The sequence below is a fragment of the Aplidium turbinatum genome, chromosome 6 (assembly GCF_918807975.1).
Source record: "Aplidium turbinatum chromosome 6, kaAplTurb1.1, whole genome shotgun sequence".
Lineage (NCBI taxonomy): Eukaryota > Metazoa > Chordata > Ascidiacea > Aplousobranchia > Polyclinidae > Aplidium > Aplidium turbinatum.
Window position 1 is genome coordinate 34901887 of NC_137477.1, and position 19637 is coordinate 34921523.

General features: G+C 36.0%; 1 protein-coding gene across 1 annotated transcript in view; it reads left to right on the forward strand.

Annotated features, from left to right (window-relative positions):
• Positions 1–9345, forward strand: part of LOC145772608 (phosphatidylinositol-3,5-bisphosphate 3-phosphatase MTMR2-like) — a 133793-nt gene extending 124448 nt beyond the window's left edge. Inside the window, exon 11 of the mRNA XM_082584468.1 lies at positions 8970–9345. Coding sequence (XP_082440594.1) covers positions 8970–9116 — 147 coding nt within the window. The 3' untranslated portion in view covers positions 9117–9345. The remainder of the gene's footprint in view (positions 1–8969) is intronic.
• Positions 9346–19637: the final 10292 nt, after the last annotated feature.

The window sequence follows — 19637 nt, forward strand, 5'->3', positions numbered from 1 at the left end:
CTGTATTTGCTAAACTATTTAGCTCCAAAATAGTTCAGTAATTAACTATTCTTGACTTGTGACCTTATAAATCACCTTGTGATTTATTAAAGGAAGTGACTTGAATGCTGGCAAAACTGCTGATGATGCAATGGTTCAGTTTAGAAAACATAGTTCATTTATAAAGTAATTTATAACAGTCCCATTTTCACAGATTTGGTTTGTCTAAACTCTAAGCGCAACCAGTTTTTTTACCAGTTGCAAACCATACTTTGGGAACCACTGCACAAGACAGAACTACATATTATATACAACACTTTACTTCAAAAACACTCCCCTTTTAGTTTTACATAACTTCTTGAAAAGATTTCTCAGTCGGCCCAATTGGGTCAGTATGAAATCAATTGTACACTTCTAGGCAATACTGCCAATAGTAACCAAAACATAACTGACAATATTTTTTTAAATTCCATAAAATGATTTTCTGGTATAAAGTAAGCTAAACAACCAAGGTGTTTCAAGTGATAATCCGCATTATGATATTTTAGAAATCAGAGATGACTGACTTCTTCAGGAAGCTAATTACAAGCAATGACGGCCTGTCTACCATGGCAGAACACAGGACCATGTTTCTGTAAAACGACTAAATATGCCACACAAACTTTCATTTTGAAAGAAATTTATCGTGCTCAAATTATGAAGCATAGAAAAAAAGCATTTAAATATTATTAATCGACAAGAAACTTAAAACAAGAGCAGAGAGGGAGAGTAATTAGTGTGAGTCATGCAGAATCAAACTCTACACACACCACTGCTCAGTTTACAATTAGCATTAAACCAATTTAAACACATCAAACAAAAATTTTAAATAATTGTTGATTGTTGTCTTAATAGCAGGAAATGAAATGTTGATTCATTACATAAGGTTTTCATATTAATAAACTAATTTTCAGAAAAAGACAAAAATTTGTAATGAAACACATCTTTTAGAATCGTAGTTACTTTGTCATTTAAAGTTATAGCATGCTTGCAAAGAGTAGACTTTTCAGGACGCTGAAGTTTAAAAGCTCTTTTATGTTTATCAAAGTTCTTTTAACATCTTGTTGTGTTTGGCCAACATAAAATAAATTGCAATCACAAGAAACTTTATATTTATAAACTAAACTTGAGATTTAGTTTTCTTTCAAGTCAACATCAGCCAAAGTGATAATTGCGTGCATCACACCAGAAGAAACTTTATTGCAGATAATCTGCCACATTTGATGCTTTTAAAATGTTTGATACAAGCAAGTCCAATGTCTATCTTCTCAAACTTCCTGTTTTTTTCTGATATATTATTATTATTTGTTTACATCAGATAAGAATGTCAATATTGAGTAGAAGGTTGCTCATAGCTCAAAGCTGCAGTTTTACATCTGACTCTTGAGGAGCTTGTCGCCAGAGTCAAATAAGCCTAAATGTGATAAAGTATTTATAGTAGAAGGAAAGAAGACAAAATATAAATTTTAGCTAATCAAAGTAATTCAAACGAAAGAGCTTTAAGATATAAACAAATTATTTTTGGCGGCTTAAAACTAGATTGAAAGTTTTTATCAAAATAACCTTCTTTGTGGTGTGAGCCTTCTGGGGCTGAGAGTCTATCCTTTTTTTGCCCCAGATTCACGATGTTCCCAGACTACACTGGATGGCTACTAGACAGCAGTCATTTTTTAATTTTTTATCCAAGAGGCACAAACGTTCTACTCCGTTAGGTGGCCTGAAGAGTGAAGACAGTACAGTCATTGATGATGTGGTCTAGTCTGTTCCTCGCCACCACATTCACAGGAAGAGGAAGAGGCCATACCCATTAGTACATGATTGAGTGGAGAACTCCGAGGCCCATGCGAAGACAGTTGAGGCGCACCCACTCCTGTATATGTAGTGTCAGGCCGATAGGGGTGAACGAATAGAGTCTGGTGGTTCTTGACTTTCGTTTGGAATTCCATTGCGGGTACGCCCAATTAGCTGCAGGGTCATTCCATTATATTTCAGGTCAAAATTAGAGGAAATGCCACCCACCCTCTCCGATTTGGTTTATTTTGACATATGTGAGAGATGGCAACCCACTGAGCTCAACAACAAAAAAATTTTTCGAAATTGGTCGAGGGGTTTTAAAGTAACACCATTTTCAATTTTAACCACACAGTGGCAGTATTTCAGCTACAAAGAGTAAAACTGCCCCAATATCTGTTATACTGAAGCTAGGAAGTTGATGAAAATATGTAAAATACCATTTTGGGGGATGAGGAATCCAAATTTGCTAACAGAATATAAGAAAAACATGTAGTTTTGGAGTAATTTGATTATAAATATTTTTTGAGGTATATATTTTGGGGAGAAATTTGCCCATGTAGCCGAAGAAAAAATAAACATTTTTTTTGGGGGGGATGTTAAGTTGGACTTATATTTTGATAAACACACTCCAATTTTGTTGCTCCATATTGTTCCTTGCCTGGACTGGTGGTCAAAATTCTTTCTAAAATTTTGCAAATTTTAAATGCTTTTTTAACATTGTACAGTGGGGCATTCCACTTATAATCATCCGATTTTTTCAAATTTTGTAACCACCAGTCACAAATTTTGCTTATTTTGACATATTTTGTACATACTAAAAAATGATGAAAGTAGCAAAAAAAATTTTGAAGTACCTTCATTGGGGGCCGAGATAGAGCACTTTGAATTTTTGGCCACTAGTAGGATTTTGGAAGCTGAGCACAGTCATTTTTTCATTTTGCGCCTTCATTTTTTGACAATAACTCTTTACTTTGAACGATTTTCGCACTGAAGACATCAGGGTTGCACAGAAAAAAGATGCAAAAAAGTAGATTCATGCTTATTTCACCTCAAATACTACTTTTTACCAATGAAGTGCCTCTCACTCACAGTACATGCTGGCATAACTCAATAAAATAATGCACTAGGGCTGTTTAACTATGAGGCCTTCTTGCATAAATGAGTTTTAGTGCAGTACAAAGTGGCAGTACTTGATTTTTGTGTACAGAAATATCCACTGTGTGTGTTTTCAATTTATCTTTGGAAATTTCCTTCACAATCACATCCTTAAGTCCTAATTTGAAGTTTGTTTTAAGTACCTTGTAGTACTTTGGTTCATTTTTTCAATTTTCTGATAAAAATTGGACAAATATGATGCTCTGGGTTTTTTTATGGGTTTTTTTAAGTAGGTTTTTAAAAAAAAAAACACCCGGGCTTTTTGGGTCAGGTAAAATACCGACAACCCTGGAAAACATGCATTTTACCAATTTAAGATCCAAAGAATTCATTTACCATAAATTGCTATTAAAAATATGCTAAAATAAACATTTCAAATGGTAATTTAGGTTTAAAGTTTTTCTTAATTTATTTCTGATACGCTAAGTTTGGGGGAATATTTCGGAGCGTTGAGAAAAAGATCCCAAAAAAAAATTTTTTTTCAAACAAAGCAATTGAAGTATAATATTTTCACGAAATTTGATGGTCATATTATGGTCATATTATGGTCCATTTTTTTAAGAATTGTTTTATGTGTCAAACTACCAATGTTTTATTATTCAGCTGATATCACACAGCTAGTCTGATCAAGATTTTACTACCGTTTCTTATCAAACCAGCACCTGCACCCTTATCATTTCTGAACTAACTTTTCATTGAAGTAGAAAACTGCCTGGCCATGATAATAATGAATAATAATATGATAATAATAAAAACATCAAACCAGCAGGCAGCACATGCACCCTTATCATTTCTGAACTAACTTTTCATTGAAGTAGAAAACTGCCTGGCCATGATGTTTTTATTATTCAGCAGGAAAGGAGTTGTTAAACAGTTTGGTTTGGAAAAGACGATATGCTGGATGCCACCCATTTCTGCACTTTTGAAACTAACTCCACCTTCTACATCCAATGGTTACATCCAATGGTAGAAGTTACACTTTTAGTTCGCAAGAACTGAACAAACTTGAAAAACTTTTTAACTAGACTGATGTGCAATTTAGTGTTTTTTTTATTACTTGATCCTCACTCAATAATTTCTAAGCTGTACCTATGGGATTTAATTATACTTTTAACTTTTTTGATCATATGGATTGAAACAAATCACTGTCTGATGACAGACATTGCAATTTGCTGTTTTAAAAATGCCAAAACTTCATGTCAAAGAAATTGGAATTTTGCTAAACTGAGTATCAGTTTTAAACTGCAGTCCCACTCAAAAAACAGATGGAACAACTAAAATAACTCATAAAGACATAACATGAACAGGTAAATAATTTCAGAAAAAATTTTTTTGAGTTTGGTCATAGCTACATGGCCAAAGCACCCCCCAAAGTTATCCCCCCCAAATTTTTTGAAACGTTGTTTTCATCTATAAATGATATATTTTCACCAATTTTGACAGGTAATTCGGATTCCTTGCCCCCAAAAATGGTATTCTACATATTTTGGTTGTTTTTTTTAGCTATAAATTACGAGATATTAGCAAAACTTGAATTTTGGGGTGGGGGCACGATGCCCCTGTCAGGTGGTGAATTTCAAACCCCCACAACTTCTAAACCACTTGGTCAATTTCAAAAATTTTTTTTTTGGTGTGCTCAGTTAATGATTGTGAACTTACTGCCAAAGTATGAAACATTTCCAAGAGTATTGGTTTTTTCATGACCTGAAATATAATGGAATGACCCTGCAGAGATTTCTTGTCCATCAGCTTTGTAGATCAGAAGTTTAGCGGCTGGCACAAATGGGTGTCTTGATTTCAGTCGACAGGGCTGGTGCTCCTGTGAAGAAGCAGAGACCTTCCTGGCATTTCTTTTGCTCAGACAATTCAGTATTTTGTTTGATCACTGTGGCAATTGCCGAGGCCAAATTCGAAAACAGAGTAGGCTAGTTCAATTATGATCAGGGTTAGGTGGGTAAATCCTCTAGGAGGTTTTTCCCGGTTTCCCCCGGGTAAAACTGGGGGAAAACTGAGTAAAACCGGGGAAGCCCTTAAAACTTTTAAATGTGTTGTTTGTGAAGTTTCTTATGCAATATAATGACTAGCCAGCTGTTTAGCTGTTATCTCATGACGTTTTCCATCTGAATTGTATCAATACTTAGATAAAATAGATAATGCTCCGGATCATCACAGAGGGATATTTCAGGTTTTTCTTTTGACACTTTCTCAATGCGTACTTGACTCACTGTCTGCTGGCAGTACCAAACTACCAATAGTAATTTCTTATTGAATTCAGATGGTCTCTTGTACTTCATTCTGCTAAGAATTCAGACTGATATCTTGTAGCACTTTGCCGGAAAGCAGTAGAGGTCGTCCACATAGCCTTCCCAGTCCGAGTCATTCAGTGGTAAGCACTTTCCTAAAAAGTTTCCTCCCACAGAAAAAAAAGAAAAGCCTCAAAAACGATGTCTAATGTGCTACTCTCATGGAAGGAGAAAAGTGAAAAGAAAAATGAAGGAGAAAATGTTGATCAGTTTCAAAAATATATGACTTTGTCTGCAGATGAGCAAGAAACTGCACGCAACTTTGTTTTTGAAAAAGATGACAATTTCATTCTCTTACTGGCAGGATATGAAACTAAGGATACATCTATTTTTCCAAACATCTCTTTTATCAAATCAATGAAAAAAATGTCAACACTTAAATATTGGCAATACATAAGAAAAGTTGCAAACAATGAGCCAGTAAAGAAGTTTTGTTCATTGATGATGGCAATATCATCATGCCCACCATCCAGAGCTGGAATAGAACGCTTGTTCAGTAGCATGGCTATAATCCACACAAAGCAAAGAAATAGACTGGGCAATGAGATTAGTGCATCTTTAATTGTTTATAAACACTTTGGATGGAAATAATCTGAAACCCCAGATGGAGAGCTGTTCAATGTGGACAATGAAGACTGTTGACATGTTATCAATGACTGAGATTATACCGGCTCTTAATCTTTTCTTTCTTGGGCTTTTGTTGTTCAATGTTTACAAGTTTGTTTGCTGACTGCATGTTAGGCTCAGTGGAGCATCTGACTTGATAACATACTGGTATGTTCATCTATGTAAACTAATGATCGGACCTATCTATTATTAGATATTAGTAAATCACAGTATTTTTCTTTTTTTGTAGAATGACCACAGGAAATCTTATAGGTACATTCAAAATAATACAGACGAAATCGGTTAATCGAATCACCTATTTGCCAGACATTTTGATACGATTGATTTGTTTAACCAATTTACTAAATAAAGGTTTATTGTGAATGGGCGTAATGTTGAGAAGATGTCTGTGCTCACTAGGCTGCAACGCACATTACAACTGATACTTCCTACAACTGTTTACAATTCTGGTTAAACTTCAAAGAGTTTCCTAGTTCTGTGTTAACATACCACTACGCTGTATGTCCCAGCCAGCAAAACTGGTCCTTTTTACATTGATTTATTGTCTGCAGACGTTGAAACAATGTAAAAAAGATCAGCTTTGCTGACTGGGAGAGTATGTACCATCAAAGCATTTTTCTGCAAACTGCAGCAATCGGACTGCAAATCGGCAACCTTTCATATCACCGATCTCTGTGACGTCACAACGCGAACTTTGACGTTGAAGATTTTGATTCAAGCGGGCTATTTTTAGTTCTGTACCAGCTGTGTAGTTTTGAGTATGGAAAAGGGCCTACAAAAATAGTGGTATGTTGGAAAAACACAGCTCACACTCATTGTTTGTTTTGAAATCGCAAAGGTTTTTTTTTTTCAAGTGTTTTGCGCTGTCTGGTAAAATAATTAATTTGCAATGTTCTTCAACTGAACAAAACTGCACAAATGAAATTACGCACTGCATTTCACAACAGTAGGCTACTTTTTTTCAGCAATTTAAAAAAAAATTCTCCACAGTTTTCTGGTTTATACTTTTAGACATTCTTTTCAACACTTCCCTCTCAAGCTGAAATAATTTGTCTGTGTCCTTTCCTTGCAAGGCCAGTCGGCGACGGATGACATCAAAAGCATTTAAACTTCTTTAGTGTGATTATTCCTTTTGTGTGCTCTTCTGTTTTAATGAAGCCCAGCTGTGCGAAAATTGGTTCTTTGTAGTGCGATGTCTAGCACATAAGATTATGGCCTGGGATTACAGACACTTGTTATTGTTTTGATCGCTTGCGTCTGTCTCACCTTTGCTTCATTTCGCCTTTGAACATTGCAGACAATATGCGAAGCAAAAAAGAGACATTCTCTTTTCGCTAACGTGTACAATTATACGATTAAATGAATGAAGTAGGCAAACTAGAAGCAAATCCTGATGCTTTTATCCGACATTCCTTTAAGCGGTATACGCTTAACCGATGTTTTTACTTAACATTAGATTGGATTTGGTTTGGGATTTCAGGTTTTGATTCAAATAAACGATTGATACGTTTAAGCAGTATACTATTAACCGATTTCGTCTGTAATGATGGTAATAAACATTAACTATGAGGAGTAATCATTATTTCATTCACATTTGCAAATTTTAACAACTCAAGGTTTTCCCAGTTTTCCCCAAAAGTTTTTTCCCAGTTTCCCCCAGGGTTTTACCTGGGTAAAACTAAAGTGGGGGGAAACCTCCTTGGCGAACCCTGATTATGATTCAACAGAAAAGATTGTTTTGCTATCAGATGCATAAAAACGCAGTGGTTCCGCTTATTAACACAATAAATTTATCATGCAACCATTCTAACCTTCCGCTGTGTGTTAAATAAAACTGAAAGCGAGCGATAAGCAGTCATGTGAAGGAACCGACTTGGAAACAAACTCTTGTACCTTATCTTCACAATGGATAAAGCACTCGCTTTCCAATCATGCAATTCTGGTTTGACTTCCGGCTTCAGCTGGTTGTTGAAAAACACTGCTCACCTCTACCCAGGGTGTAATAAATTGTCTGTAGTTGATGATAGAAAGGCAGCCAAGAGAAAGAAACTGATCACCCTACTCTTGTTAATGCCGAAGGCTTAGTACAATGAGAAACTTATTTTCTCATTTCACGATGCTTAGATCAAGTATGGGACTTACCTTTACGTTACCACGTTCCTCGGTTGCATGTTTTGCATTCCTTTGTTGCATCTATACTATTCAACAAATGCATATAATATTGCGTTAATTTGTTTGCTATATATTGCTTTAATTATATAGTTTAATTTAAGTAAGTAGAAGAGGTCAGTACATTCTACTTTGTTTTTCAACATTATTGCGTTCTACGTTATGACGGTCGTCTGTAACTACGACCTAACTTATAAGTACAGCAATAAGCATGCAAGGGTTTTGCTGCGTCTTCCAGGGTGTTCGGTCAATGTTACGCCGAAGACAATTACAGCCAAACTAAACGGTGCACAAAATATTTCACAACAAGCGCGACCAACTGACATGTAGGTACACAAACAGTGGATGATAATCATTCAGACTGAAAATTACCAACTTTAAGAAATTGCTTTCAGAATTAGTAGAGAACCTTGCCTCTGTGGAATTAGCTTATTTCTGTAGAAAATTGACGCCTATGCTCACAAAGCAAGCAAATGAGGACAGAAAGTTTGTTACAAAATTAAAGGAAAATATAGCAAACAAATTAATGCAATATATAGAGATGATGATGCCCACAAAGTATGCAAATGAGGACAAAAAGTTCATTCACTGTCAGGTTTGTCAAACATATCGGATTTACAAAAAAATAAATTTATTTTGTTAAGTACCGGTAGTCAAATAATAAGTGAAGACCTATTATTAAAAGTTGTTGACATACAATGCCCTTTTACATACTATGCTGCATAAAAAGTTATTTTCAAACAGGGTAAAAAGCCGCTGGTGTATGAATTGAAAATAATGCCCAGTGAACTCATAATATTGTTGCAGCAAATATCTTTTTGCTTCGTATTGTCATGGCATTAACCTAAATTTATAACTAAATAAGCAATGAATGTGTTCACTGGATACCTTATTGATCTTCAGGAACCAACTCAGGAACGCCACAAGGAGCTTTTGCACATACGAAATCAGCTCAGAAAAAAAGTTGAAGAGTTAGAGAGGAAACTAGCCACTAAGCAACACTCCCCTGCTCTCAGTGTGGTGCCTGGAGCAAAGACTACTGCAACATAGCATTGTTGCCATTGTTATCAGCGAACGAAGAAGCATAACAATTTGCAAAGAAACACTTCTTAGGATTTTTGCAATATTGTGCATGATATATAGACCTATTTATGTTGATCATCCATACCAGTGATTCTCAACCTTTTTCAACACGGGACCAAACTTGAAACCTAATTTTTTTAAAGGGTTGCAGCAAAACAAATACAATTGAATATGAAACCTGATGTTGACTATGACTTTTAATATGTTTCCTAAAACCAGGGGTAATATTGAATGATTCAATATGCCTACTCAAAAGCTGGTTAAAATCACAATTCGCCAATCGGTTGTCATTGACCTAGTGAAAATTGTGAAATTTGAAATTAATTTCAACCACTTTGCTGAAAAGGGCTTCACGCATTTAAATTGTGTTGAAGCAAATAGGCGTTTTTCAGTGCATTGTCTCAAGTTAGGAGACTTTCTCTCTGGGACTTGACTCCAAAATTGAGATAGATGATCACATTTGAATGCTTGTGTCAGCTTCACATCTGACTAAACATCTAGCAGCTCCAGTTGAAAATCATATGGTGACGGTGGCCGTGTCTATTGCCATAAGCAGTGTTTTTTTCAAGGTGTTTTGGGGGACCGAAACGGTCCCCCAAATTTCTCAAGCGGTTTCCCAAAATTTGGACTTGCAACTACAGTAGAAAAGTAATGGTTGTTTCTCGCTATGTCTTAAGCAAATATGGCTATTTTTTGGTATTTGAATGAAACACTTGCGGTCTCTTAAAACTACTTAGCGGTCAATCAAACCTTAAAAAAAAACCTGGCCATAGGTGTTGCAAATTTTTCATCAAGGGCAGGAAATAAGTGATATCGTTGATGCGACCACGGCCTACTAGAACACGACCAAATATGTTGCTATTTTGAAAAATTTCAAAGAGTCTTACTTGTTACAATCATAGCCATGACAAACCTGTCATTTTCCCACGTACAGAAGTACCGTATGTAAAATCAGCAAAAGTTGCATCTTGGCATATTTTTGCCTTGTTTTGCCGGAGATTGGATTTGTATTTTAAGCACAATTTATGCAACAATAATGTAAAATATATAAGACTTTCCAACTGCATCCTGGAGATAGTCTCATCATACAGTCGTTAGGTTTTTTTGTAAAGCAGGATCTTTCGCCAATAGCCATATTTTACTTGCAAAATTAAACTTGGCGAAAAACGAAACAAACCAAAATTTAACTTAGCACATCAAATGAACAGCTTATCACATAGAATTCACAAAAAATCCTTGATATTTTAAATGGAACATGCAATTGCACCAAAAGCGATACACCAAACGATACTACCTTCAGGGAGCAGTTGAAAAGTGTTACATATTTTATTACATTATTATTGTGTAAACTGTGCTCAACGTACATACCTAATCTCCGATTGAACAAGCCAAAACTATATCTGGGTGCAAATATTGCTGATTTTTCTTACTTCTGGAAATGGGAAAATGACAGGTGTCATGGCTATGATTGTAACAATTCAGACTCTTAGAAATTTCCTCAAATAGCAACATATTTGGCCGTGTTTTAGTAGGTCATGATGCGACTTTTAAATTCTTTAATCATGTCGCTAATAGGGATGGGCAAAATAGAATACCGAATATAGAATAACCGGTTGTAGAGCCAAACCGGTTTCAAAATGCATATGAAATCGGATAATTGAAACCGCTTTAACGATCGACTTCGTTCAAGTCCGTTTGATCGCAACGAATTCGCTACAGCGAAAGTACAATTGTTTATCGATTTAGTGCGATGCGGCGTCGGAAAAACGCACGAGTTTCATTGTTCGCATTAAAGAGATCTTTCTTGTCAAGCGCTTTGTAGTCCTCACAATCTTGCGGAAGTGTGGCACGAAACAGCTTAATCCGCTTTCAGGATTTTTCTCTATTTTGGTACCACAAACCTAACTTGTTTCTGGTAGAATAGAACGGTCGACTAGCCTTCGCTCAGCAACTCAACATCGCGAGCTCCCATTCTCGCATGTAAGGCAACGTCGACCACAGAGTGTGAGGACTAGCAAACCTCCCCCCCACTGGGGACCCCCTAACGCCAGGGTTGCCAGGTTGGCCTATTTGGGGCAAACTTTCAGAAATCTGGCTGTTTGGCCCCCAAATTTTTGGTTGGCTCTTTATGAGCAGGCTGAGAATTATTTTCTAGATTTTAAGCAAACCTAAAGCAACCCAACATCGGAAGCTCCCACTCTCGTATGTAGGGCAACGCCGACCACAGGGTGTGAGGATTAGCGACCCTCCCCGCAGATGTACGTACGGGTAGCTGGCTTTGTCTTAGCTTTTACTACTGGTATGCCAGTACAGTGACATGGACGACTTGTTGAGCGGTGGGATTGAAGATGCTACATGCAGTAGTAAAGATGAATCAGCAAATTTGGTTTCACCACCTTTAGAAATAGATACCTATCTCACGTTGTTGAAAGCATCGACTATATCTCTTCAAAATGCCCTTGTTTGGTGGAAAGCAAACAAAAACCAATTTTCTTGTTTATGTCAGTTAGTTTCAAAATATTTTGTGTACGGTACCTGCTACATCTGCTTCTTCAGAGATGTTTTTCAAGTGCAGGTTTAACTGCCACTAAGTTGAGATCTCGTTTGACTGGTGAAAATTTAGAAAGCCTAAATTTGTTACACTGCGATAAGCATTTTTTGTGATGTTCATTGTTTTTGTAAAGTCATAAAAATCATTAAAATGTGTCATGGTAAAAACTGTCAATTATTCTAGAATAGATATCTGTATTCTATATTCGGTTTCAGTATTCTAGAATATTCTAGAATAGCTAATTATTCTATTTTGCCCATCCCTAGTCGCTAAATCCTAATGTACTTTCGAATGATCCGTTGACTTGGTGCTCTGGCTAAACTATCTCATGGCACCGAATATGATATGAGCACGTGTCCATTAGGATTGTTTTTAAAAACACTTTTTTAATACTTTGTTGGTGCCAGGTTTTTAAAGTGTTCAATTTGGTAAAAAAATATCAAATCCAAAATAATTTTAAAATTGTTTCATGTCCCCTCATTTCTTCTGCAAGGAACCGAATGGCTCCAACATCTATATATTTCATGAACCACAAATGCTAGAAGCTTCATTTAAGTATCAAAAAATGCACAATGTATGGTTTTCTATCCAACTTTAACTCTCCATCGGATACAATGTAATTTGTTACACATACTGGCACGGGTCTGCTACTATTGGGAGAATCCTATTCGGACAAATCCCTATTCGAAACAGCCTTTTTTGCAGAAAGTCTTTTTCCGAGAATGGTAAAATCACAGCAACATATGTATATTGAAAGGAATTAGCTTACAATAGAGAAATGAATGATAATGGATGAAATGAACGACAACTTTTTCTCCTTCAGTTCCTGCACTAGGTCTATATCCGTGAACCAGTTATCTGCTATAATGTTACTGCCGGAACCGGATATAGATGCAGTTATTCTTCTTACATCATCTGTTGGTTTATTGTTGATACTGTATAGCCCATCTGGCTGTCTCTCAGCATATATTTCCAAATGATGCAAGTAATACGATTTGGAATCTGCATGTGCATTTTGCATATATTTTTATGCCACACTTATTTGGTTTTGAGGGTATATATTAATGGAACCCGCATCTTCCACGAAGTCCAGCCAGCATCTCGTCTATTGTTGTGTACTCTCCAAGAGAGTAGTTTTTCTAGCAGTTGTTCACAAACTGTGCGAAGATGTCTTGTGTTGGCGCAAGCCTGTCATCAGCTTTTTTGGTATACATGTATCACGATCATCAAACCGTTGAAAACGCAGCAGGAATTTAAACCTTTCGATGCTCATTACAAGACTGAATTTGTCCACTCCATTTCTTTCTGTTTCCCAAAGATTTTTAAGCTCTGCCTGTTTGCTCTGTAGGCTTCTTCTGCTAAATAAAGGAGACCTATGAAGGCTTTAATTGCAATTGCTATCAGTAAATTTTGCATCCCGACTCCTGGCATAGTTGTTTTTCACAAAATTTATACACTGATTGGTGTAGGTCACCACGATTTCTAACATGTCATTTGTAAAGAAGCAGGTCCAACATTCTGCTACAGGTCCTGGTAGATGTCTAGTATGGTTATGAAGTCTTGTACTTAAACTGGTCAAACGGACCTTGCTACCATTTGGTAATTTTATCCTTCCCAGTATCGTCTGCATCTATTTCTTCATCACTTCCATTTTCCTATTCTGTTTTAGAATCCTCACTTCTACATTGTCTTCTGAGTCAGTATCGCTGCTGTCCTTACAATCTTCCTCTTAATCATGGGAAGTTTTAAACAAACATAATGCCTCATCACATTTAAAAATACCTCTTCTACTACTCGCCATTTAAGTTCAGAAGCTTAAGATAAACCTATAGCAATCACATAATTAGATTTACTGTAGGTTTCCCTTTGGAGTAAAATAGCACGATCAGGCGCAATGTGTCTAACAAAAAAGTAGTAAACTATAGAGTAACATAGAAGTATACAGTAAATCACCATACATTGTTGCTACGTATAATAATAGACAGTCTCAGACAAGTAAAGCTAACGTTAAAAATGTAAATACCCTTCTTTAACACCATTGCCATATTTGGGCGCAATGTGCTAAGTAGATCCTTTACACTATACCTGCCTTCCACAATCTCGAATCTGCAACGAAGGTTTACATTCTTTTTGGACACATGGTGTGTGTGCGTGGTTTAAAGGCAAGTTCGTTTCCGCCAATTAGAACCCGAGTTAAACGAATGCATGTGCCTGACAGATCTATTGTGCCCAATGGAGGGTCAATGCATTTGATAGGTGTAGCTATCTAGATTTCATGTCAGTGGCAAAAAATTGCACTTTCCAACAAAATGGAGGAAAATGCTGAAATTCACAAGACACTAGTGATGTCAACATAAATCCATTGCACTAAAGTAACTGGCTACTACTTTTATGTAAGACACGGATTGAGTTTGTGAAATGGCAATCAATATTTGCAATTTTAGATCTATTTAACCATGCAACAAATCGAAATATTATTTGCCACATAGCCAATTTGGTGAAAATAACCAGCCATCAATTGTTTGTGTGCACAATTGGCATCTACCAATGAGCACGTTACTGCAACAATGGCTGATTTCAAAAATTATTATATCATCATCATTGTGTATTATTGCTCATCTGCAAAAACAACCACTAAGATGATTACCGAGAGATCACCATATGAAGCAATATGTCACGTAACTCCAGTCATCCACTGGGTAGCTCGAAGAAACTGACCAATTCAACCCATTAGAATCTAAGCTCACCAACTTGCATTGTTTGTAACACCAATATGGATCATTGTTGGGTAGTGGATGGTGGGTGCTCTTCAGGCAACTTTTATGACCCACAAGGGTGCGCACTGTGCAGCGCTCTACAACTGCTATCCAAGTAAAGCCTGTTGTGTGTTCACATGTCAGGCTTCAGTGCAGTATTTGTTAATTGTTATTTTATGAAATCAATCTGCTTGTTGCATAAAAGTAGCTGTGAGTTACTTTAGTGCAATTGATTTATCGTGATATCACTGACATTGTACCTGTATTGTGAAGATGAGTTTTTGCTGAAATCAGTTTCTTTCACTTAACATGAAATCTAGATTAGCTAGACCTATGCGATGTCTTAAAGTTGGATAGGAAACCAAACATTCTGCGTCTTTTGTTATTTAAATGAAGTTTCTACTATTTGCGGTTCATGGTTCATAAAATATGGATGTTGAAGCTCCTGCAGAAAAATAAGGGAGCTTGAGCTACCTCTACACGAAAAATTTTTAAAACTATTTTCCTTGTGATATATTTTCACTAAAGAAACACTTTAAACACCTAGCAGCAACAAAATTCTAAAAGTGTGTTTTTAAGGACCACTCTATTCTCCTTGGTCAGCACCAATATCTGCCAAAAATTGCTAGAAGTTGCGATGGTGAAGTGCATTTGTACGAATCCAATTTACTGTTGACGTAACGATTTTTATCACATTGGACATCTTCGGTGAATTAATAACGATATATTTTTTAATGCAAAAAATACAGTAGTGCCACATCGCAGGGAGGGGTAACATCATCCTCTTCTCACCATTTGTTAACGAGTCTATGAAGACCTTGATTCTTCACTAACATGAAAGGACACATCTGTTGCAACTGAACACTTATTTGACGAGTCCAAATGTGCTTGTAGAAGACTTGAACAATATTTTTGAAACATAATATAGCCTATCCCTTTTGTTATGCCTTGAATGGAACACAAAATGAGAAATTGCTTACAAATGTTAAAGTTTGGCATAACCCCTTATAAACACAGCTAATTGCTCTGTATTCGTAGGAAGAAGAAACGTCATTTAAGGCGTTTTCTTTGATAGTATGTAAGTTATGTGACAACTATGGGTCATTCCATGCCAAACGTCCTGAAAATCATAAAGATCCCAGTTTGACCCTCTTTGATTTTGCTTAAACTTGGTCAAAATGTTATTTGGCATGATTTAGTCATACATTACAAATTTTAGCTCAATATCTATTGTAGTTTTAGCAATATGATGCTTTAAAGTTTTAGGTACCCCCTAAACTTTTCCGCATTCGGGTTTTTGGACCATTTTCAATTAACCATATTAATTGCTCCGAAGGTTGTATAAAGTTTATTTTTGGTAAAATGGTTCACTTTTAGCTATATTACATGATTGCCTTGTTAAAATGCAATTAATTTGCAGCATAATAGAGTAATCAAGCCTCAAAGTAGCTCTTTTCTTCACCAAAAACAAATTTTGTGCCATATTTGGAAGCCTGTAACTCTTTTATGAAAAGTAGGATGGTTATTATATTTATCATGTATGCTCTTTCCCTACCAGGCAACAACTTCACCAAGTTTGATAAGTAACATTATATTTATTAGAAAGTTACAATGCATCAAAATATGCACCCCAACCAAAAAAGCCAAAATAACGCCATCTTGTGGTGTAAAACTACCTCCGTAAAAAAGTGTTTACAAAATAATATTTTTAACCTGTTGAAGAACATTACCTCATTACTTTCCGCTCAACCATGCACCAATGGGGAATGGCCTCTTCCTCCTCCTGTGAATGTGGTGCCGAGGAACAGACCGCAGACCACATCATCAATGACTGTTCCATCTTTAAGCCACCTAATGGAGTGGAAGGTCTGCGTGTCATGGATGATGAAACCAAAGACTGGCTGCTCTCTAGTAGCCTTCCAGTGTAGTCCGGGAACATCGTGAATCTGGGGTGGTAAAAGGATAGACCCTCGGCCCCAGACGCTCACATGACGACGACGACCTAAGGAACTTGTGTACAAAGTTTTAACTTTGTCACTCAACTATTAAGAGGTAAGTTGGGGGCTAATTTTAACTCCCCATAATAAAAAATTGGCTTCTTTGCAGATGATTTCTTCTTCTTTCGTTTGAGACTAGATCAAATCAAATTTCAGGGCAGGTGGTGGAGAGCCAGGTGAGTGTAGCTTCGTCCAGCGTTGCTATACCATGCGTTCCATTTGGTGCCTTGTAGATGGGGCATTCGAGAATGACATGGTCAGCAGTTTGTTCCTCCGCGCCGCATTTGCAGGCCGATGAGGGAGCCAGACCCCACTTGTGCATGTTGGAATCGAAGCGTTGTTGAAATGGATGCATGTTGAAATGAAAACTTCCAAATATGGCACAAAATTTGTTTTTGGTGAAGAAAAGAGCTACTTTGAGGCTTGATTACTCCATTATGCTGCAAATTAATTGCATTTTGACAATGCAATCATGTAATATAGCTAAAAGTGAATCATTTCACCAAAAATAAACTTTATATAACCTTTGTAGAAAAAGATATGGTTAATTGAAAATGGTCCAAAAAAAAACGAATGCAGAAAAGTTTAGGGGCACCTAAAACTTTAAAGCATCATATTTCCAAAACTATAATAGATAATGAGCTAAAATTTGTAATGCATGGCTAAATCATGCCAAATAATATTTTGACCAAGTTTGAGCAAAATCGAAGAGGGTCAAACTGATAGGTCTAGGACGCTTGGCATGGAATGACCCCTATGTATTCTCGGTATTTTGGACAGTTCTGCTAGCATCAATACTAATTTTTCTTACATTGGTGAGGGCCACAGGAAGAATGGTTGAAGGCTGCGGCCCAACGGACCGCGGTTGAGAATCATTGATCCAAACAGTTGACAGTATTTATCATGTTGCTATGTTATTGTTATAGTGACATGATCAAATGATCGTACTACTTTTATAGATACTCTTGTGTTGTATATTATGCATCCTTAAACTATTTGTCATACTACCGAGATGTTTTCTAGTTAAGTTGATTTGGACATGTCTGTCAACAACGTCCTTCCATATTTATACAAATGTATCAAATAGTGATGTTGTATGAAGAGAATTAAACCAGTAATTAAATTAAAGGATATGCTCAAGCTGATATTTGTACACTCTGAGGTACAATGTTGTTGTGGTGTGCATTAACATAGACTTAGTAATTATGTTAACATTGTAAAAAAAAAAAAGGGTCAGTTTCCAGTAGTCGCAAACGCTGCTACTATCATTTGTCTTGTTCAATTTCTATTAAATATTTTGTTTGTTGAAGCATCACCATAACTGAGGTTGGGATCACATTTCTTGATAATATTTAACATATTGTGGATTTGATGCAGGCAAGTATGACTTAAGTTATTAGGATTTTAGTAAAAGGACCTTGATGGTAGTTAGAGATTTTGTCTGATTCTCTTTTGCTGGAATAATTTTAGTTTCAATAACTGCCAAATGACAAGTCTGTAAACATCCACTTGTTTCCCCTTATTCATATTGCAAATCGACAGCTTAATAAAAAAAAAACCAAGTCGTTTTTTTAAGTTTTGAGAAAATCGAAAAAAAAAAACCTTCCCACTTTTTAACAAAAAGACATTTATTGTTGAAAATTTGGTTAAGGGACACCTCTAATGAAATCCCAATATTCGCTGATGGCTGAGAAGCTTGCCTCAGATAAGCTAACTATTGTGGGAACCCCCACATACCATATATTTCTGAAAAGGGCATGAAAAGACACATCTGAATATGCAAGTCTCATGAAATAAAAGTTTAATTTGATGCAATGAGCTTCCTTCAAACACAGACAATATTTCAATAATTATTTTTTGACATGCTAATAGAAAACACTGTTTCTCACTACCAGCACCATATAGCAACAAGAAATGTTATGAAATGCTAGATCTACCTTATATGCAAATACCTATGAGAGCTTTTTTCTCTAAAATGTCACTTTCCTAAAAAAAAAAAAATTTTTTTGAAAGTTACTTGTGTGCGAAAATATTTATACACATTTTTTTCAATAAAATGGTCAAGAAATAAAATTTTTAAAAAAGCTCTCATAGGTTGATGCAATACCATTGTACCAGCATGCATTCCAATTTTTAGCCAATTCGGACAAGAAATAAACAAATGAGTTTGTTTAAATAAACATTTACTGCAAAAAAATGTCATTTTGAGTAAAACGCGTTTAAAGTTATGGTTTGCAAATACAAAGCAAATCGTGCATTTTCAGCTAGGCTATTGTTACTGTCACTACTGGCTTTGAAATGCTAGGATACAGGAAATTTGTAACTGCTGAAGCATGACCAAAATAACAGCTACAAATACCACAAATATATAAAACCAGAAAGGGCTTTTCTGTTGCTACTATTAGTATATTTTCAGCATATCTTATCATCGTTCTGGCATATTTTAGACTTTTGGGTCGCGTGGTAGCTCCACTAGTTCTAAAATTTAACAGGGAATGAATTGGAATTGTGGAGAAACTGCCGTATATTCAGAATCCTGATGAAATTCTCTATCTTTATCTTTTTTTTTCATTAGAGGTGTCCCCTTAAAACAAGCATAAGACATGACATTCAGGATAAACAATGCAACTCCGTTTGTAACCAACATGCTTAATGGAAAACTGACTTAGGCAATAATAATAGTAATCCTAAGTGACTTCTAAGGCAGATTAATTTTGGTTCGTTTTCAAACATGGATAGGATTTCAATATTCAGATAGACCTCTTTTCAATGTCAAAAGATACCATCGAATTGTGGTGACGAGATGTAAAATCTTAGATTTAATGCTCTACCATCCAATCTTTTACCACCGATTTCAATTGTATGAAGTGGTTTATGCTGATTTAATTGTTCAAAGGAAAGTTCTGAATTCAACTTAATTATCACTTATCAGGTATACTAGAGGGTGCCTAAAAATAGCCTACACAAATGAGACGCAGTGTCATTGTTGAATTGAATAGTTAAAATCTATCAGAAAGTTATTATACAACAGACTATACATATTCAATTGTTCAAGGATCATAGGGAAGACAGTCGTAGAAATAATAACACACTTTAGGTATTACATTTTTCATGGACTGAAGATCGTCATATTTATGTTTCTTTAGCGGAAGTTGATTGTGGAACATTCTTTCCCATCGAACTT